This window comes from Rutilus rutilus (assembly GCF_951802725.1).
Source record: "Rutilus rutilus genome assembly, chromosome: 12".
NCBI classification, from domain to species: Eukaryota; Metazoa; Chordata; class Actinopteri; order Cypriniformes; family Leuciscidae; genus Rutilus; species Rutilus rutilus.
In genome coordinates, this window is record NC_140217.1 from 17,085,446 (window position 1) to 17,108,246 (window position 22,801).

Below are 22,801 nucleotides of genomic sequence, written 5' to 3' on the forward strand. Positions count from 1 at the left end.
AGGAGTACATTAAATTCCACAGCATGCGTTTCCAAACAACCCTAAATAGCCAACTTCCTGTTGGGCTGCCGTAAAAAGTAAGAGTACGAAAGTTGTTCGGCCCGATGAGATCTATATGTGTACCGAGTTTCATATTATTACATGCAAGCGTGTTTGATTTATGGACCAAGTTTTCGGACCCTGTTCAAGGGGGCGCTGTTGAGCCCCCCTGCCACGCCCGGGTACCAGCTTCAGCCCGGCCCTGATGGCCGCGGGTTCTGACCTGTGTGCAAAGTTTCAAGAGTTTTCGAGCATGATAAGAGCCCCAAAAGTGCCCGAAAGGTTGACAGAAAAATAATAAATAATAATAATAAATAATCCTACCGAAAACAATAGGGCCTTCGCCCTTTCAGGGCTTGGGCCCTAATAATCCTAACGAAAACAATAGGGCCTTCGCCCCTTCAGGGCTTGGGCCCTAATAATAATAATAATAATAATAATCCTAACGAAAACAATAGGGCTCTGCGCCCTTTCAGGGCTTGGGCCCTAATAAATAATCCTACCGGAAACAATAGGGCCTTCGCCCTTTCAGGGCTTGGGCCCTAATAATAATCCTAACGAAAACAATAGGGCCTTCGCCCTTTCAGGGCTTGGGCCCTAATAATCCTTAGAAGAACAATAGGGCTCTGCGCCCTTTCAGGGCTTGGGCCCTAATAATCCTTACGAAAACAATAGGGCCTTCGCCCTTTCAGGGCTTGGGCCCTAATAATAATAATAATAATCCTAACGAAAACAATAGGGCCTTCGCCCTTTCAGGGCTTGGGCCCTAATAATCCTAACGAAAACAATAGGGCCTTCGCCCTTTCAGGGCTTGGGCCCTAATAATAAATAATCCTACCGAAAACAATAGGGCTCTTCGCCCTTTCAGGGCTTGGGCCCTAATAATCCTACCGAAAACAATAGGGCCTTCGCCCTTTCAGGGCTTGGGCCCTAATAATCCTACCGAAAACAATAGGGCCTTCGCCCTTTCAGGGCTTGGGCCCTAATAATAATAAATAATCCTACCGGAAACAATAGGGCCTTCGCCCTTTCAGGGCTTGGGCCCTAATAATAAACAATAATCCTACCGAAAACAATAGGGCCTTCGCCCTTTCAGGGCTTGGGCCCTAATAATCCTACCGAAAACAATAGGGCCTTCGCCCTTTCAGGGCTTGGGCCCTAATAATAAATAATCCTACCGAAAACAATAGGGCCTTCGCCCTTTCAGGGCTTGGGCCCTAATAAACGGAGCAATTCCAAATGAATATTTTATGTTCTGTGGAGAGCCAACCCTTCTTCATCCGGTGGGTATTACTTTTGGTTTGCGCAGTCTAATTCACAGAATTACTAAAAAATATTTTGCTACCTAAAAGTTAAAGATTTTTTGTGTCCCGTAACGCATGTGTAGACTAGCCTATTTCCCTCATATTAAATATAAAACGTGTAGACTGATATTTTTCAATAGCCTATGTATTAAATGCATTTTCTGAGAATTTATATTTCAAGTTTTACTGCAAATGTCCCGTTTATAACGCTGGAATTGCCCAATATTAAATAATTTATCCTCAACTAGTTTTGTGGTGTAGGTATAATGTTAACTTCAAATAAAGGGGGGTGTCGCGATTCTGCCTTCTCACACCGCGACACAGGTTTGTAGATCTGAGTGTAGCGATTTCGGATTCATATTGCATATTGTTACAGCCCTAATTATTAGAATATGACATTAAGAGAATAAATTGTTATGCAAGTACTTTTACTTTTAATACTTTAAGTACATTTAAAATCAAGTACTTTTTACTTTTTACTTAAGTAGGGTTTTCATTGTGGTACTTCTACTTTTACTAAAGTAAATATGTCTCTGGTTATTTGTACTTTTACTGAAGTACTGAGATTCAGTACTTCCTCCACCACTGCGCGGTGCGCATGTCATTTATAAGCTATTTTAAGGGCGCATGCTTGGCCTTAATCAATGTAGCGTGTGCACAACGCGCATACACTTTGATTCTCTCATCTACACACAGACGCAGCAGTTATTTTTGCAAATCATACATTATTACGATAGATAGATAGATAGATAGATAGATAGATAGATAGATAGATAGACATTTTATTATAAAAGCATACATCTAGCTTACACATTTACCCAAATTATCATACGCCTGTTTAACCGAAGTTAATTTGGGTGTGTTTCTTCATCCCAAACGTCCCTGACGAGAACGTCGGTCTCCTCGGCCTTGAACCGCTCCTGTCGTGCGCCTGGCAAATCCGCCGTTATAATAGGAATCCGCTTTAGAACAAGCGCGCCTGCTCTTAAAGGGAATGTGAGATGTCGCTCTGATTGGTTTATTTCACGTTACGCCCAAACCACACCTAAGAAAAATGAAGCTATTTCAGACCAACCCCTTTTAGATTTGCGCCAGGCGCAAGAGTCATTTATCCCGCCGGGAAAATAGCAACAGCGCTAAGACCCGCCCACAAAGTTACTTGCGCTTTGCGCTTTGACACTTGCGTTTCAGATCGTTAAAATAGGGCCCACACTGTTTAAAAGCCAAAATTATCTCATCTTTTGGACATACATCATATTGCATTGCATTGGTTTTCATTTCTTGTCCTAAAACAGAGCACTAATCTGTTTATTTTTAAGTTACACTAGGGCTGTAATCAACCAAAGAAAATCTTGGTCGACTGAAGTCCAGAAATTTTCGACTAAAAATCGAATAAAAATGACGTTAGGAAAAAAAACGTTAAGTTAATTAGCTACGCACTGTGCGCAGTAATTGGTAGTCTTGTTGTCCGCCTAAATGAATTATAAATAAACAAAAAACTAGTAGGCTATTTGCAGTATATTAAATAGTTTTAGACCTTATTATTTTGCACTGAAATGAGTCTGACACGAGTCTGTCGGCTCTGACAGCGTTGCATCACGTGCACCTGCGCAATATCATAGCCTATGATTTCCGAAAATAGTACTATGTTGTCAACTAGTGATATCACAAGAACTTTTGAGGAATATGCAACATAATTTAGACCATTGTTTTTGTCATATGTATTATAATAACTGACAGACACTATCATTTCAGCCGCTCTGTACAGCTCGCACAGAGCGAGGCTGAACATAGGAGCTCAACTTCGCGGCTGAGACACGAATATACTATTAACTTAAAGCTTTTACTCTTAAACACAAACGGCACGTCCACTTTAATAAAATAATAATATGCAGCAAACCTTCTGTAGCCTACTTTCTTCAATCTGTCTCTCTTCTCCAGTGGGTTGGGCTAATCCAAAAGACGTGAAAACAAGGGGGGTGTTCTGAAGACAGACTGTTACCTGTGAAACAGGGGTGCTCTGAAAACACCCCCATTAGCAATTAGTGCTTTCCACCTGATGAAATGAACGCGGAAAAACTGATGAAATGAACGCGGCAAAATTAATGAAATGAACGCGGGAGATTACAGCCCTAAGTTACACACAGTGTTTCCCACACATAGACTAATTTGTGGCGGTGCGCCACAGAATCACCACCGGCCGCCACATATTGCGTTTCGTTCTAAAAAAATTGTTACGCTTTTTAAAACACGCATGTTCATTCAGCTGTATTTCCTTTCCCTGCTCTCCCTCCGTCTCTCTGTCACTCACGCGTCTCTCTCACAAGCGAATTTTTGTCTCGCCAAAGCCTTATTTGATCGGTGAGTGATGTAGATGACTGCTGCGCTTGCGATAGGGCGCATATTACTGAAAGAACGAGCAGAGAGAGGGGCCCGGTCGCGCGTGCGTGTCTTCAAACTGTCTTGCTCTCTCTCGCTCCCTCGCGCATATTAATCAAAATCAATTGAGAATTGACACGATGGTAAAAGATCGGAAGTTTCACGTGGAGCATTCGGATATTTTTTTCCTGAATTACCGCTGGGTGTGAATTGTGCTAAAAAAAACTTTTACATAACCTATCCAATGATGAAATGTTTTCTGTGTTGACAAATCTTGTGCGATGTCATGTCCTAACTGCCGGGATAATCACAAAACGCGTAAGTCCGCTACAACAAGTCCGCTAATGACGCGTCCGATTCGCGAACTAATGACTCCTTTGAACCGATTCCATTTAATGAATGGTTAAAACAACTGATCTATCCAACACTGAATCAGTGTATAACAAATCGGTAACACTTTACAATAAGGTTCCATTTATTAAACTCTAGTTAACTACATTAGTTAACATTAACTATTAATAAACTGCACTTCTACAGCATTTATTCATCTTTATTAATGTTAATTTCACCATTTACTAGTAGCCTACATTATTTAAATCAAAAGTTGTATTTGTTAACATTAGTTAGCCTAATGCACTGTGTGAAGGAACATAGACATACAGTGTGAAAATAAAAATACAGCTGTTCATTGTTTGTTCAACTAAGATTAACAAAGATTAATAAATACAGTAACAAATGTATTGCTCGTGGATCATGTTAGTTAGCATAATACATTAATGTAAAACAAATCAAACCATATTTAACACCTCTTAAAATGAGAATGTAAGTGTGCTTACCCCATGTTTTTAGTAAGAGTTGTTATCAAGATTTAACCTTAATAAACTACTGTATTTTCAGGTTATCTATATGACAATGTGTAGAACAATTACCAAAACAATCTTTTAGTTTAGACTGTTTGCGGTAAATGCAGTTGGGTTGTCGAGGTCAAAACTCTAACTAGCAGCGCATTCTAGAACTTTCTTTTCTCCGTGAACCTCTGACGCGAGCAGATGCTTGTTTTGCTCCGGGAGATTTGAAGCTCCGATTTGAGTCGAGAACTGATCTAAGAGTTGTTTAAATGCCTCTAAATCCTTTATATGATGACAATGTAGAAATAAGTAGCAGTAAAATGAGTTGAAGTGATATGATTGTTCACGTTATGTGTTGACCGCATGTCAATGACGCAATATTAGCGCTAGTTTAAAGCTAATATAGTGTGTGTCGTGTGTGTATATATATCCCTAACGAAGGATTCAGAGAGAAGCAGTTTATGCTCGAGAATGACATTTTGAGAATGTGTATCATCTGGAACTTCCCTGGTTCTTCCAATGTACATGTAAACGAGTTCCTTGGTGAGTTAATATAGTTTCAATAATTTCACTTTTGTTCAATAAGGTTCACTAAGGATCATAATAAGTGTGTTACATCAAATTATTGTTTATTTGTTGCAGTATTAATGGCAAATACAGCCCTAAGTGTAAAATGAAAGATGTAATTGGCCATTTATGTGAAATTAATGCCATGAAATGCAATGTGTGTGTGTGTTAAATAAGATGCTTACAAGCAAGTATGCAAAAAAATTATTTATTGCACAGACAATTTATTGCATAAAGACAATTTGTACAGAGTCCTATAAATTGACATTATTTGCTGTGTTTTATGAGAAGTTGTGTATAATCTGAACTGATTTGTATATAGTGTCAAATGCTAATTGTTTTTTTTTTGGCCTTGTGTCTTCAAGGCCAGTTTTTTTTTTGTTCTTCAGCTTTTATTTCCATGTGAGTGCTGTGATGTCCAGCTGATGAGTGTGATCCATTCTGCATGTGAATCGAGCGAAGTGTGAATCATTCCTGAATTGTGGATTGTCTCAGCTCTTCCTGTGTGCGTAACGGTGGGGTTGGACTGGCGAGCCGCCCATTTAGCGAATCCTTTGATTTCCCTGTGAAAGAGAAACCGAAGCCGAAACTGAACTTGCTCGTCTTTGCGCGGTAGGATTAGAACCACACATCAATTTATTCTGTTCTATCCAGGGTGCCTCACGAACTTTTGGACTGAGTTTACGAACTGATCTGTTCATTGAGAAACATCAGACTTTTGGACTTTCTGAGTATTTACATTCAGAGTGAACGAAATTTTATTTTCTTTTTTTCATTTCCTATTGTTTTCCTTACGCCTGTGTGAGGTTATATGGGTCCATGTTCAACTAATTGATCAATCATTACAATCTAACAACCAGGTAAAAAGAAAAGAACATATTCAGTAAATTCAAACTTGTTCTTACCTCATCCTTTTGTTTGAGTATTCACTGCTGCTGTATCATCTCTCTCCCGGGACGAACCAAATCTTTTGAGCCCACTGGTCCGTTAGTAAAGTTGACACAAATTTATCACGTGTAACGGGTTACACACACACTGCACAAATATACAAAATGTCCCGCTGTTTGCCCTTAATAACCATTCTCCTACATTGGTTCATTATTTGTTTTAAACAGTAGACTTAATATGTATCCATTTCTGGTCATAATTTGGAGACAATGAGCATATGAACCGTTGTGCCGTGCTGCTTATATTTATCACGTAGTAAAAATACCCAAAACCAGTCGTCTGTGGATGAGAATCCGAAACAAGGACTGGTGAGTTGCCCTGCTTCACTTCACAGACGCTGAGTGAAAGGAGAATTTTAGAATGACGGGACACTCATTTATATGACAAGTAACAGGAAGACCAGCTCGTTCCACGCGTCATACATCGTCCTTTTAGTTTCAGTTTTCAATCCGATCAAGAGTTTACAAATTCTCTCGATCGGATTAGAAAAGGAATAAACCACCCCTTTCTATCCGATCGAAATTATTTGTAATACAGCAGATACTTTGAGTTTTTTAATGGGTTATGTTATAGCCCTACTTGTTTTTAATGTTTTTATAAAATATCTGTATTGACTGCATGATCATATCACCGTATTATTTAACGGCATGGCTTGGTGAGCCGCAGGAGGCTTGCGAGCCGTGCAATGAGTAACACTGGTACATAGCATAGATATAGATATATTCACTGTTTTCATAGCAATCAGTTGGCAAATTTGTTTGAAGGACAGCTTTGGCCAGGACGTGGAATAGTGTTTTTTTTTTTCTTCAATAAAAAAGAAAGGAAAATTGGGCTTTTTAATCCGATTAATCAAAGAAATAATCGGCCAACTAATCTATTATCAAACTAATCGTTAGTTGCAGCTCTACATTTAAGATACTTAGGACTACTTATTATCTTAAATTTGATAAAAACTAAAGATATGTTTGATAAAACACAGTACCCCTTTCCAAATCTCGGATCTGAGGTCCTTTGGGTGCTCCACCATAGATGCAAGTGGACTTCAGGCGGGAAGCTCTTCCATATTCTGCAGCAACCTGCTGCACCTGCTGTGCCAGTTCACGAGTGGGGGCAAGCACTAAGCACTGAGATTATAAGAACAGACAGTCACACATCTGATAAAATTGGAATTAAATAAAGCAATTCAAAAATAAGGTTAGGGGACTTACAATAGGTCCATCACCATGTTCCAGGTAAGGCTGGTGGTTAATGTGTACAATGGCTGGCAGGAGGTACTGTGAGCACAAATATATGAGAATACTGGGCAGCAGCATCACAAATCAAATATTGTAATTCAAGATATTCTGAATAATACATTAATCATAATGTAATAATCAATTAACACTTACAGCCAGGGTTTTCCCAGAACCTGTCTGAGCAATGCCAACCATATCTTTTCCACTGAGGGCCAAAGGCCATCCCTGGGCCTGGATAGGTGTGGGCTCAGACCAGGATTGTTTAGAGATCACATCCATCACATAATCTGGAATGCAACAATATATTGTGTTATATACACACACACCAAATTTTTTCAACTGATTTTTTATTAGGGCTGGGCAATTTATCAACTTTTATATTTATAAACAGTAGGCTTGCTACGATAGTCGGTGTTGACGGTGTTACTTGTGTTCAGAAACAACACCGGTTACATCATTTAATTTGTGCTTTACAAAGCAACTGTTTGTTTTTTTGTGTAGTTATTTTTTTTATGTAATGTTTATTTCAAAACTTTTTGCACATAATGTACAGTCTAGCCTGAGGCGGGCGTACACGGTGCGATTTTTGCTGTTTTACGAGCTCACAAATGATCGTGTGGAATTCGGTGATGCTTGCATGGTCGCGGCTCGCGACCATACAGTAACCATATAGTGTGCGCATACACTGTCACACACACACACACACACTCTCTTCTCTCTCTCTTAAGTTTTTTTTTTGTTGTTGAAAGGAATGGCTACTGTTCTCTGCTTTTCAACAAACCATTGTTCCAGTACTGTTTAGCGAGAAAGCTCACGTGATTGCCGCCGGCTCAGGATAAAATTTGTGCAGGACAGTCGTGCCATGTACCAGCTGCTTTGACGCGATTATCAGGTTATCTCACGATCTCCCGAGTATCCAAACTCGCACCGTGTACGCCAGCCTTTACATGGATACAGTCGCAGCATTTGTTTTCATAGCCTTCAATTTGCGCATTGTTTGAAGGACAACATTGGGCAGTATGTGGAATAACTTTTTTTATATATATATAAAATTCGGCAAAAAAAATTCTGCCCTGAAACAAAGTGCTTCGCAAGATTTATTTACCCATTGTGTTCCTTAGAAGAAAATGTAACCTTTAACCCACTTATGGCTCGTTTCCACTGAGCGGTACGGTACGGTACGCAATTATTTCCGTTTCCACTGTCAAAAGTTGTGAATGGTACCAAAATGCCGAACCGTACCGTACCACTTTTTAGGTACCCTTCCGTTGGGGTACCTAGCACAGTGGTACGGTACTAAAGGGTGGAGCTAGACTCACTGCAGAACGTTGATTGGTTGACAGAGTATCGTCACTTGCGCGTGCTACAAGGGGAATGACAACATAAGAAGCTCCATTTTTTAATATGCAGTTGAGATATAATACTACTGTTTTTGTGTCACGAAATGTAGTTTTAAGAGTTTTTCAGGTGAGAATGTAGTTGTTTAAAGCTCAAATCTGTGGTTTATTAATAAAGATTTATGAAAATTTGATCCAGGCTGTGAGATCCAGGCGATCACCGGGCGCTCGGCGCTCATGTTCCCCGCCTGGAACAGCCTTTCCTCGGCTAGTCGTTCTGACGTTTGCTGCTGACTCTGACGTCTCTGTAGTGGTTAAACATGAGATATAATTAGTCTTGTGTATATCTAACGGGCGATATTTGGTCTCGTGAATCTATAATTTGTTCCCTGGCCAATCGTTTTGGCTGAGGGCTAAGTGAAGTTACATAACTTTATATATTTAAGCTATTTAACTTTACCATTGTAAGGTTAGAATAGAGCGCTGACTTTGTATGTTTGACTGAATTGTTTGCTTTATTTCTTATTGTATAGCTTCTTGTACCTTTTACTTATAATTTTATAATGGCTAATATTGATAAAACTGAAATTTAACAAAAAAAGACTGGGTTGAGTTTTGTCATTTTTAATTTTATTACAGTGAAGGTGATCACTGTAATGTTGTTGACTGCAACATCTGTTGTTTAGTACAAATGCACATATTGCCTGGACCATATTAAAATGTTTAATATTTTTATATTATATTTAAACGAAAAGAGGTAGGGTTGTGTTTTATATTTCGTTTTGTTACAAATAGGCTAACGTTACATGCAGTGAATACAATCAATACGCGTTGCCTGAACCACATTTGTGTGGCTCTAATGTTTAAGATTTCTTTAAATGAAAACAAAAAGAGGCAGAGTGGTGTTTTATAACATATTTCGTTTTATTGTTGCCTAAATTATACATACAGAGATAACCCGACTCGCGTCCTCGGGAGTCATTCTCCTGAGTCAGACTTGGCAAGTCCGAACTTTGCGTACTTGCTATTGAGAAACGCCTAATGTCGGCGCTTGGTTTCTTGTGACAAACACACCGAGAAGCAAGAACAAGATCTGCTGTATGTCATCCAATGTTGTTTATGTCACTTTCTTCTTTGCACGAAAATGACGTCGATCGCTTCTTTCCAGCATAGGCTACACCACGCCTATCAAGTAAGGGCACTGTTGGCAGTGGAAACGCTAGCCGATTCATGGTTTACCGACCCAAACCATACCGTACTGTACCGCTCAGTGGAAACGAGCCATTAGTAGAAAATATTGAGATATGATTTTTGGTCCATAAAAGCCCAGCCCTACATTTGATTTTAAAAATTTTCACATACTGGGGAAATTTGCCTCATTAAACTTAATGATGGGTTTAGGACAATCTCTGCCTTTCACTGTCACCTCTTTGTCTCTGCGGTAGTGTTCCACTTCTTGCTGTAATTCAAAAACAAACAAAAGTGATTTACAAAGAAAAAACCCTACACATTTAAGAATTATGTAAATATATCCACAAATGACCATTGATCTATGCGTGACATCAGAGTGCTCTTTGTAGAAGTTTTTCTCAAACTTGGGGAGCTCATCAAGGTTCCAGTGTCTTTTCCGCAGTCTCTCACCGGGGTTCCCAAACTTCCCTGAAGGAGGAACACTGCAGCCACCGCTAAATCGGGGGGCACAGCTGCCATACCTATGAAAGAACAGTTCACACACAGCAGCTTCATTCAATGCACAGTTCACCAGCTTCATTCAAGGACTGTAAAATATGAAGATATCTTTAATGAAACCAAAGAGATTAAGCAAGTATGATTGAGCTTGATTGTTTACCATTTTTTAGCTATTTGTATAAAACTGCTCAATATATAAAGCAATCATGTCTCTTCAGAAGCCTCGGATTAACCTGCTCGATTCATATGGACTCATCAATTGTCTTTATAAACATTTTGAAGTTTCAAGTTTTGGCTATGTGGACTTCCAATGGAAGTCTTCCATTGTCTTTCTAGTTTGATTAAAAAAAGATATCTTTGTGTTTAAAAAATGAACGAAAGTTTATAAGGGGTTTGAACAACATGAGAGTGAGTAAAGGACAAATCCAGAGGTGTAAAGAGTACCTGAAAACCACAATTAAGTAAAAGCAGAGATACCTTTCAGCATGGTTCCAGACTGCGACCATTTTTTGAGAATGTGCGAGTTAAAATTTTACGTGGTCGCATTTGTGTGAGTGCATGGTCATGTAGCCTACTACTCAGTTAAATTCTCGCATGAATTTTCCTGCATTGAACTTGTTTTAGCGCCCGCCAAAGTGAATTTTTGTCCCGCCAAAGTCTTATTTGATAGGTGAGTAATGTAGATGAACTGCTGCGCTTGTGACAGGGCGCATGTTTAACTGAAAGAACGAGCAGAGAGAGAGAGAGAGAGAGAGAGAGAGAGAGAGTAAACAAGACTTCACCGTCTCCAAACTAAGCGCTGTCTTGCTCTCTCTCCCTCGCACATATTAATCAAAATAAATCGACACAGTGGTAAAAGGTCGGAAGACCAAAGTTTCATGTGGAGCATTCTGAGATTTTTTTTTTGCCTGAATTACCGCTGGGTGTGAATTGTGCTAAATAAGTTCCTTATCTTCTCTGAAAAGCATTCCGGACATTCAGCTGACATAAAACAACACTTTAATTAAACGAAAAAAAACTATCCAGTGATGAAATGTTTTCTGTGTTGACAGAAATCTTTGATGTCCACGTCCTAACTGGGATAATCACACAATGCGCATGACACGTCCAATTCGCGAACTAATGACTCCTTTGAACCGATTCATTTTAATGAATGGTTAAAACAACTGATCTTTCCAACAGTGAACTCAGGAGACGTCTGAATCGGTGTATAACTAATCAGTAACACTTTACAATAAGGTTCTATTTATTACATAAATTACATAAAAAGTACAGTTTGCTTACTCAAGCTTTAAAAAAAACCACTAGTTTTTTTGAAAAGCATATGACTACATTTTTCCACACAGTGCTATCAAGAATCGATACGAGAATCGTTAAAGAATCTGATCGATAAGCAGAATCGTAAGTGGCACTGATATTGATAAAATCGTATCAATTCCCATCCCTATGTGAAGACAGTAAAATTATAATCAAACATTAAAGAACATACATGTTTTTTTAATAGTTTTTTTGAGAGTTAAAAGATTAAAACATTTTGCTAACATGAGGTCTTGTGTCACTGTCAGTCTTTTTACATCAGTGCAAAACTAGGGTATGCAGATTAAGACCACTATTCATCAGCATGCATTGATTAATCCCATGGCATGTAGCAAAAAAAAAAAAGGTGCGACCAAATCATATGCTGGTACGACCAACTGAGAAAGTTCAAGTTCAAGTTTGTTTATTTCTAGAGCACATTTACTACCGGCTTTTGGCCGACCAAAGTGCTGTACAATAATCACAACACAATACACATTAAACCAACAACATCACTATCGTCAATCAAAATAGGGTGCATTAAAAGATAAGTTCAGGTAGATTACACATTAAAAGCTAATCCAAACAAATGGGTTTTAAGCGCTGTTTTAAACTCAGATAGTGTAACGATCACGAGCTGGAGTGCCCTCGAGAGTCACCAGAGGGCGCTCCAGAATAGACTAGGATCACTTCCTCACAAACTACATTTCCCATAACTCACTGCCCGGACTCATCAGCACTCATCATCTCATACACCTGCAGCTCATTCACATACACCCATATAAACCTCTGTCACTCTTCAGTTCACTGTGAAGTATTGCCTTGCCCCAGGCGTACAATTTCTGAGCGTTTTCCCTGTGTTTGCTGAACTGTTGCTGACCTTGGATTGTTTATACCGACTTCTGATTCTTCTGCTGCCAAATCGACTTGGACTGTTATATCGACCTCTGATTGTTCTGCTGCCTGTCTCGACCCGGATTGTTAATTGGACTTTGCCTTTTGCTGCCTGCCCTGATTTCTGCCTGTGACCCCGATCTGCTCTGTGTTCTCTCCGTTGTTCTGTCTGCTGTTGTTTTACCCTGCCTGTCTGACCACTCTAATAAAAGCTGCAAATGGATCCCTCCTCGTCCGCTGCATCATTACAGAATACTTCGCCACTACAAGGATCCAGCGGCTTTCCCTGTGAATATCGGCCAGGTTTGGACAATGCACTAATGTTATTAACCCTTGAGCAGGGCTCTCGATCGCTCGAGGATTATATCCAAGAGTATTTAGATCTCGCCTACTGTTCTGATATGCCGGACTGTGTGCTCATAGATTTCTTTTGTGAGGGCATTAATCAGCCGCTCCGATCACGTTTAATCCGTGAGGGTCCCCGTTCATCTCTCAGTCAGTTTATGGACTATGCCTTGTTGACTGTTGGTTCAGCGTTCACCGTGGGGGGGCACGGAGGAATGCACCATTACTTCCGTGCCTATAATGGCAGCCGCACCAGAGTCTTGTCACGTCTCAACAGATCTTCCAGAGCCCTGTCACTTCTCAGCAGATCTTCCAGAGCCCTGTCACTTCTCAGCAGATCTTCCAGAGCCCCGTCACGTCTCAACAGATCTTCCAGAGCCCTGTCACTTCTCAGCAGATCGTCCAGAGCCCTGTCACGTCTCAGCAGATCGTCCAGAGCTCCGTCACGTCTCAGCAGATCGTCCAGAGCTCCGTCACGTCTCAGCAGATCGTCCAGAGCCCCGTCACGTCTCAGCAGATCGTCCAGAGCCCCGTCACGTCTCAGCAGATCGTCCAGAGCCCCGTCACGTCCCTGTTGATCGTCACGTCCCTGTTGATCGTCACGAGTCAAGCCAAGACCCAGTGGATCATCACGAGTTAAACCAAGTCACGGTTAGTCTTCACAAGTCTCGTCATGTCACCGCTGACCAGCCGGTGTCCTCTCAGCCACACCCAGATATTCAAGGTCAGTGCTCTGATTTCCCAGTCTGGATTCCAGTGTGAGGGATGCACCGCTGGTGTCTGCACGCGCAGCTGGTATCCCCAAACCTGCTCACTTTAATCCTCCTGTTCCTGCACTAATTATCCTATCAGAAGCGCTTCCCACGATGGGGATCGCTTTATGTTGCGTTTGGGCTGCATACACCACTTTGGAACTGCCCCAGGCGATGGCACCCGCTGCAGTTTCTCCAGAGGTGGCGGCAGATGCTGCAGAACCTCTCGAAGCGGCGGTACTCGCTTCAGCCTTGTGTATGGTGGTAGCGCCCAGCAATGTCCTCTCAGCCTGTCATTTCACAGTCAAAGGAACCGTAGAGGAGCACTGTACCTGTCCTGTTAGTGAACCTGACCTGATTCTTGATGCTACCACTGTAGAACCACCAGAGGCGGCGGCGTCTGCTGCAGAACCTTCGGAGGTGTCAGTGATAACCGTTTATGAATCCTTGTCCTGCCCTGTTACAGACCCAGAGACTGTTCACATCACGTCTGCCCAGCCAGAGACTGTTCATGTCACGTCTGCCCAGCCAGAGACTGTTCACGTCACATCTGCCGATCCAGAAACTGTTCAAGTCACGTCTGCTGTCCCAGAGACTGTTCACGTCACGTCTGCCGATCCAGAGACTGTTCAAGTCATGTCTGCCGACCCAGAGACGGTTTGCGTCACGTCTGCCCAACTAGAGCCTGCACTTCACGCCAGTCCAGCCGTGCCTGAGACTGAAAGCGTCATGCCCGCCAAGCAGGAGTCTGTGAACATCATGCCCGCTGAGCCAGAGTGTCCGGACAAGATGGTCGCCGTCCAGCCCAGAGTGTCCGGACAAGATGGTCGCCGCCGAGCCAGTGTCTCCGGACAAGATGGTCGCCGCCGAGCCAGTGTCTCAGGACAAGATGGTCTCCGCCGAGCCAGTGTCTTCGGACAAGATGGCCGCCGCTGAGCCAGTGTCTGTTCCTGCTCCTGATCCGGTGTCTGCTCCTCTTCCTGATCCGGTGTCTGCTCCTCTTCCTGATCCGGTGTCTGCTCCTCTTCCTGATCCGGTGTCTGCTCCTCTTCCTGATCCGGTGTCTGTTCCTGTGCCATGGCCGCCTGAAGGGGCGTCTCCGCCCTGGCCGCCTGAAGGGTCGTCTCCTCCCTGGTCGCCTGCACAGCCCGCTCCGCCCTGGTCGCCTGCACAGCCCACTCCGCCCTGGTCGCCTGCACAGACCGCTCCGCCCTGGCCTTCCGTCCTGCCGCAGTCTCCAAGTCCTCTTCTGCATCACGGACCTGGCCCTCCATCCCGCCCCCGGATCCGCCTCCGCGCCACCTCCCACCTGGACAGTTTTGGAGCGTCTGGAAGCCGCTCTTTGGGGGGGGGGGGCTATGTAATGATCACGAGCTGGAGTGCCCTCGAGAGCCACCAGAGGGCGCTCCACAATAGACTAGGATCACTTCCTCACAAACTACATTTCCCATAACTCACTGCCCGGACTAGGGGTGTCCATGGTTAACCGATTAACCGTTAAAAATTGCGTAACCGAGTGAAACATTTTGCACGCGTCACTGAATGGCGTGCACTGAATTTAGTTGTAATACATTTTTGCACCACCAGAGACCGCTAGACCAGTTTTCTAATATGAAGCGGGCAAAGAAAGCGCGCGTCCGAGAGTGAAGGCTGTGCGAGAGTGAAGGCTGTGCGCGAGCGTGCGCGAGCCAGAAACAAACATATCAGTATCTGCGCCACTGATGGCAGCACAATAATATCTGTCTGCAGAGCCGCAGAGCCACAGCTTTACCCCAGCAGTTTTACCTCGAGCATGCGCAATTTCATCACAACAGTTTTACCCGCAGAGTCCGTTTACCGTTACATTAACCCATACAATTTGTATTATGCATTTCCTAAACATGTACTTGCTAATCAAACACTTTATCTGAACAAACTACTAATCTATAAAACACAATCGGTCTTCCGACCTTTTACTATTGTGTTGATATGCGCGAGGGAGAGAGAGCAATACAGCGCTCGTGTTGTTTGAAGGCGGTGAGAGTGCGCGCGCGCGGCCGGGGCTCTCTCACTGTTTGTTCTTATGTTCCCTGTCCACTGATCTAAATAATTAGTTGTTACGACGACTTATTTGTTCCCTCGTTTTAATAAATCGTGGACACGTTGAACAAATTCCCTCCCTCATTTTGATTTAACGAATTACAACGTGGCCAAAAACAGTTTGATACTATTAATTAGTGAATGCTAAAGACCTATTTTTTGTGAATTGGTGAATATTCAGGTGAATTATTTCGTGGCCACGAATTAATAATAATTATTAAACTGTTTTTCTTACCTGTGAAGATAGCTCTTCAGTGAAGGCCGACTATTCTCGTACAGCTTTTTATTCCTTTTTTTGGTGTGTGTGTGTGAACGGGTGAATATTCAGGTGAATTGTTTCGTGGCCACGAATTAATAATACCTCCGCACGTTTTACAAGACCCTTCTCGATCGCAGCGGCAACGAGCACTTTGATCACTTGATTTAAAAAACAAAACATTTCAGCGCTAGATCGCAAAAAAAAAAAAAAAAAAACGAACGAACGAAATGAATGCTCTGCTAGTTAACTGGAGATGTTTTGTTTATTTGTATTGGTATTCCTGCCGCGAGATGTTTCAAAAGTGGTGGGGACAATACAATATCGACCTTAGAAAATAGTGGTGGGGTCGTGGGGATATGTCTCACCCGCAAATTACGCCTATCTCGGGGTTGCGGCGCGCACACTATGGTTAACCGAGTATTAACCGCTAAGGGCCTCGGTTAACGGTTAATGAAAAACTTGAAAACGTGCAGCCCTAGCCCGGACTCATCAGCACTCATCATCTCGTACACCTGCAGCTCATTCACATACACCCATATAAACCTCTGTCACTCTTCAGTTCACTGCGAAGTATTGCATTGCCCCGGCGTACAATTTCTGAGCGTTTTCCCTGTGTTTGCTGAACTGTTACTGACCTTGGATTGTTTATACCGACTTCTGATTCTTCTGCTGCCTACCTCGACTTGGACTGTTATATCGACCTCTGATTGTTCTGCTGCCTGTCTCGACCCGGATTGTTAATTGGACTTTGCCTTTTGCTGCCTGCCCTGACTTCTGCCTGTGACCCCGATCTGCTCTGTGTTCTCTCCGTTGTTCTGTCTGCTGTTGTTTTACCCTGCCTGTCTGACTACTCTAATAAAAGCTGCAAATGGATCCCTCCTCGTCCGCTGCATCATTACAGATAGAGTGGAAGCCATTTTGAGTTGGATAGGAAGATTATTCCATAGAGTGGGGCCCACCACTTCAAAAGCTCTATTTCCCCTCTTTTTCAAGCGGGTTCTAGGAATACGAAGGAGGAATTTGCTTCCTGATCTCAATTCTCGATTTGAAGTATATGGGTGAAGTAAATCCGATAAATAAGCTGGTGCAAGATTATTTAAGGATTTATAGACTAGTAGTAAAATGTTGTATTTGATTCTATATTGAACAGGTAACCAGTGAAGGGATCTCAGAAGCGGTGTCACATGATCAAATTTTTTACCTCCCTTCAAAACGCGCTGCTGCATTCTGAACAACTTGTAATCGAGAGATTTGACTCTTAGAAATCCCATAATACAGAGAGTTGCAATAATGTAGCCTGGATGTTATAAAGGCGTGAATAGCAACTTCTAGAGAAGCATTAAGATTTAATTTTGGAAAAAGAGCGACGATGAAAAAAACTAGAGCCCACTACCGAGGCAATTTGCCTATCAAATTGTAAGTCGTTATCAATTACCACACCTAAATTGCGAACTTTTGATGAAATAGTAAAGTTTAAAAGATCAAGGTTAGGTAAATATTGTCTTCTATTTCCGGAGGGGCCAAAAAGTTTTTTAAGAGCCATGCCTTTACATCAATCAAACTCGCTGATAAATTACTAACGGCATTCTCATTACTGCTGGTCAAAGGCAGATAAATTTGCATGTCATCAGCGTAACAATGGAAGGCTACATTATATTTCCTGAAAATGGATCCCAAGGGAAGTAAGTATAAGGAGAAGAGAGTAGGTGCAAGAACAGATCCCTGTGGTACGCCACAGGATAGCTTGCGTAATGATGAAGTAAAATTTCCAATTTTAACAGAGAAAGTTCTATTTGTTAGGAAAGATTTAAACCAGTTTATCACAACCCCGCCCAGTCCCACATAAGACTCCAGTCGGGAGATGAGAATTCCGTGATCGACAGTATCAAAAGCTGAAGACAAGTCCAGCATGATTAAAATGACAGAAGCTCCCGAATCAGTAATCATTAAGATGTCATTTAGGACTCTTACAAGGGCCGTTTCCGTACTATGTAGTGATTTGAAGCCTGATTGGAAGATCTCATAAATGCGATTAGTGGTTAAGAAAGACTGAAGTTGCAGAGAGATAATTGTTTCCATCACCTTAGAAATAAAAGGAAGGACAGACACGGGGCGAAAATGTGCTAATATAGATGTATCAAGTGTGGGTTTCTTTAGCACCGGAGTCACTGTGGCCCTTTTTAAGCTATCAAGGATAAGCCCTGACTGCAAGCATTTATTAAGTAAAGTTACAAGGCCAGGTCCTACAATATCAATTAATAACTTCAGATAGCAGGGGTGCATAATGTCAAGGGGACTTGAAGAGGTTTTTAGTTTTAAAACTATTTCTTTTAATGATTCTAGGGAAATAGAATTAAAAGTAGTCCAAGAAGCCAATGGACTCATTGACATCAAATTATCATCACTGGTATCTTGTATTTGAACTCTTAGATTTATAATTTTAGTCTCGAAATAATTTAGAAAATTTTCACATAATGCTTTAGTAGGATTACGGAAAGTCTGTACAGAGGGATGTAATACTGAATTAATAATCAAAAAAAGAACTCTAGGAATTTGATGATGTTCCTCGATCAAATTAGAAAAATAGAGAGACTTGGCTTTCTTAACTGCACTCTGATATGTCCATAGACATGTTTTAAGTATGGTAAGGGATATTTGAAGTTTGTCTTTCTTCCATTTTCTTTCTGCTTTCCTACATGATTGTCTCAGGGAGCGAATATCTTGATCTATCCAAGGCTCAGATTTACGTTTCGGCTTTTGCAACCTATAGGGTGCAACAGCATTTAATATCTCCAACCATACAGTGTTTAAGGATTCAAGATGTTGCTCAACATCTAAATCTGATACTAAAAATGCATAGGACACTGAGGAAGTGATTTCATTATAACGTTCAGTGAAGGCCTCGCAAAATCGCGGTGAATGCACTCGAACCTGTTTTAAGTCAGAGACAGTTTTGTAAGGAATTGCAGGAAGAGACATTTTAAACATGATAGGAAAATGATCAGAGATGGGTAATTCAATCACTTCAGTATCAATTATTGAGAGTCCAATAGACAGTATTAAGTCCAACATGTGACCACGGTTGTGTGTGGGTTCTTTAACCCACTGCACCAGATTAAAAGAATCAATGATATTCAAGAACTCCGATGCTAAGTGATCCGAAGCACAGCATACATGTACATTAAAATCTCCTAACAATAAAATCCAATCGTATGTAATAATTAAATCCCCAACGAGCTCAGTGAATTCTTCCAGAAAATCCTTCGTCAGATGCGGAGGTCGATATATTAAGGCTAAGACAATAGGTTGAGTCCAGTCAAGTATTAATAGTTGAACTTCAAAACTTGTAGGGTTAATGGAGGGTAGCATTTGGCAGCATGCTCCAAAACTTTCTTTAGCAATAACAGCTAACCCTCCACCCCTGCCAACAGGACGGGGAGAGTTATAAAAACAATAGTCTGTTGGAACAAGTTCAGAGTAAGGGCTCAAATCTCCTACCTTCATCCAGGTTTCGGTGATAAACATAAAATCAAGGTTGTTAGATATAATAAAATCATTTAAGATAATTGTCTTATTGAGAAAGTTGGTAGCACCAGTGCAACCAGTGGAAAAGTTAGTCTGGAGCCCTGCTTTCAGCAAAAATGACTCTGTTGCAAGTCACTAATTACAATACTACTTGAGTAAAAGTCAAAGGCCTGGTAATGTTGGTAATTGGTAATGTGAAAGCGGTCATGCGGACTGGGTGCGCAGCGAGGTACCAAACCCCAGACTACCTGAAGGAGGAGGTTCGGTTGCACTCAAACTGTGCCGCAATTCGGGTGAATGTTAACGCAACACGGACTCGGGTGCGAGATTGTTCAGGAAGTAAAGTAACCCGTGCATTCGTTTTAGCGGATTACGATGCATTTAGTTCAATAAAACACATGTAAGCTTGATAGTGGTGATGATTTACTTAAGATACAAGCGAGAGTGAGACTGCAGTGTAATCGCACATAGTGCAATCATGGCAGCAAATCAATGGCAATCTACTGTCTCCTCTAAAGAGTCTGTTTGCAACAGACATGCGACACACATACAGTTAACCCAAGTGTCGTTTACTCAGCTGCACATAATAAATTAATAAAGGTACACAAACACAATATATTGACCCACGTTCTGTTTTCTATCATGCGCCGTGCACGTTTGTGATGACGTACGATGAACGCAAATGCACCAGGGTTCAATAGAATCAAGTTGAGTGTGAAACAAGACCAACGCTGCGAGGGGCGCCGGGAACAATCGCGCTCGGACTCGGACCGCTGCAAACGTACCCAATGTAAAAACGACCAGATTAAGCCAGGATTAGGACGTAGTTCAATTAGGACATTTAAGTAGTTTTCATAAATATGCCTTAAAAAAATTACTATGTTGTATGTTATGAGAAAATTGATATTTTCTCTATATTTTATTTTCAATGATTTAACAAAAGAATGCCATGAGTTCTTTTGCTGTATTTTGAGTTTTGTGATGTTGATACAGCTGCAGGGTGTGTGTGTGTGTGTGACTTCAGAGGTGAGAGGATTCCCGGGGTCAAGGGGGGTCCCTTTTGTTCCTTGTGTTTGGGGTGGGTGACAGGAGATAGCTTTGAAAAGAACACTATAAAGAAGCTGGCCAACCCCTGCTCTGAGTCTCACTCCGCCTGCAGCTGGACTGTGGATGGACTGGGAACATTCTTGCAAGAATAAATATATTTTAAGGACAATTTGAATCATGGAGTCTCTTATGCCTGATGCTGTTTTGTTAGTTGTTTGTTTTTGCCTCAACAAGCTGGTGTCAGAAGTGCGAACCATGAGGTTTCTTCTGGCCCTGAGAAGGCGTATTGACGGACTGATCACCCTAAAGCACAAAAGGCTTTAGTCTTACCTCGCCGAATTGAGAGAGAAGAGCCAAAACTGCTATCAGGGCCAGGAGGAACCCACTGGATTCGGAAAGAACTCGGAGGCAGTAAAAGCATCTCGGGTAAGAGACAGTTAAATTATTTTGATAATTGTGAGTGAACGTGAACCATATTGGCTGAGTTTTGCTTTTGGTACGAGTGAGAGGTGATTCAGATAATCACAATTTTTTGGGGAAGAAATTGATCCGACAGATTCGGATCGGTTTCTACCACACTTAGCTCGTTGGTGGACGGAAGTGCCACAGGTGATTCAGATAATCACAGTTGCTGATTAGTTAGTTTTACTCAAAATCTATGTAACCTGAGGAAATCTCGTACAAGTGGACGGAAGAGCCACATCAAATCAATTAAGTGAATCAGAATTAATCGAGCGCTAGAAAGTGTTTATGGGAAGATTTTGAGTAAAACGTAATTACAGGAAGCACAGCTGAAACCCGACCGATTTTGGGTGACGAAAGAAAATCGGGTCTGTTGAAGACGTTTGACAGATACTGTAAGACACGTGTCGAAATTGTGAAATCCAGAAGGGTGATTCAGCCAATATGGGGTCATCTCAAAGCAAGCTTGAACAAAATTTTATAGGCTACACCAGTTTTTCTGTAAAATGGAAAAAGTACGGCCAGAAATGCATACAAGAAATTGGGAAACGGATAATTGTTTAACAAAGAGGTTGTTGTAGTTTTGTTCATGAGTGTAAAACTGTGAACAGACAGTAGTTTGTTGAACTGAAGAAGATAGAAGAAAACGAAAATAAATGCAGAAAGGATTAGCATTTAGGGAAAGATAGAATGTTTTTCCTGATGGAAATTACAAACAGTGAATTGTTGGATTGCAGATAGAACAGAACAGATACAGAAGGAACTGGCATGTAGGGAACGATAGAGTTCATGGAACTATTTATGAACGCCTGATTAAGTCAAATTAAGTTGAAATGGTACGAAAAGTGAGTTTTAGATGGAAATGGGGCGTTGAGTATGATTAACAGGGATTGGCATGATATAAGGATAAGGAATGTTTCATTAACCCTCTGGGGTCTGAGCTGTTTTCTGGGCCCTGGAGGTGTTCTGACATGCTCTGACATTTGTGCTTATTTCTGTTACTTGTGACATTTTCATGGCTAAAGTCTAATTACACTGTATTCAGCACAAACTCTGCTACAATAATATATCAACAGTATGTGTGTAAAAGTTTGTAGTTTTGAGATAATGACATTTATGCGTGGTTTGTGAAAATACAAAAAAAAATTCTCACTGAAATAAGGTCATGAAACCCATACTGATTATTTCTTAACAAGACTTTTGAAAATTGTATGACGTAGCCTAGAATATTTGCTCTAAAACTATGTGAAAATCACCCTGACTGCTCATTCAGAGAAGACAATATATTGATTTAAAATTTTTACGACGTGTTTTGTGTGAAAAAGCAATATGCGAAGGGGCGGATCATCTCATTAGTATGTAAGGCTTTTTACACCTGAGAAAGACAAAGACACACCCTAATGGCCCTATTAGGAGCTTATCAGGGCCCATCATTCTGACCAACCTTGCACAAAGAATGAGGAGATTAAAAAAAGAATGGCTTTTAAAATTGTTTGGATTTATTTACAACATAATCCAAAGATACACAAAAAAAAAAAAAAACACTTATTGATAACAATGATCCAAAGAAAGAGACCTTTGTGCCATTCCTAAAAACATTGTACATACCTTTCATTTCCAAGGTGTTTGATTTTCACTTTACCATGTTCATGTACAGAGACATGTACTGTGAATGTTGAAGTCAGCAGGACTCAGTGGCATCTGGGCCCTGAAAAAAAAGAAAAAAAGAAAAAAGTGAACATACTGATATCAAGAGAAAGGCCTGCACGATTTTGGGAATACATTTGAGATTTTTC

General features: G+C 41.3%; 1 protein-coding gene across 6 annotated transcripts in view; it reads right to left on the reverse strand.

The window, feature by feature from the left end:
• Window positions 1-22,801, reverse strand: part of LOC311301183 (putative ATP-dependent RNA helicase DDX5) — a 332,367-nt gene that overhangs the window by 290,958 nt on the left and 18,608 nt on the right. For all 6 annotated transcript variants that reach the window (XM_084426118.1, XM_084426114.1, XM_084426119.1 and 3 more), the window contains exons 2-6: window positions 10,201-10,369; window positions 10,020-10,116; window positions 7,474-7,607; window positions 7,294-7,359; window positions 7,068-7,209 (exon numbers count right to left, since the gene is read on the reverse strand). In XM_084426118.1, coding sequence (XP_084282244.1) covers window positions 7,068-7,209; window positions 7,294-7,359; window positions 7,474-7,607; window positions 10,020-10,116; window positions 10,201-10,369 — 608 coding nt within the window. The remainder of the gene's footprint in view (window positions 1-7,067; window positions 7,210-7,293; window positions 7,360-7,473; window positions 7,608-10,019; window positions 10,117-10,200; window positions 10,370-22,801) is intronic.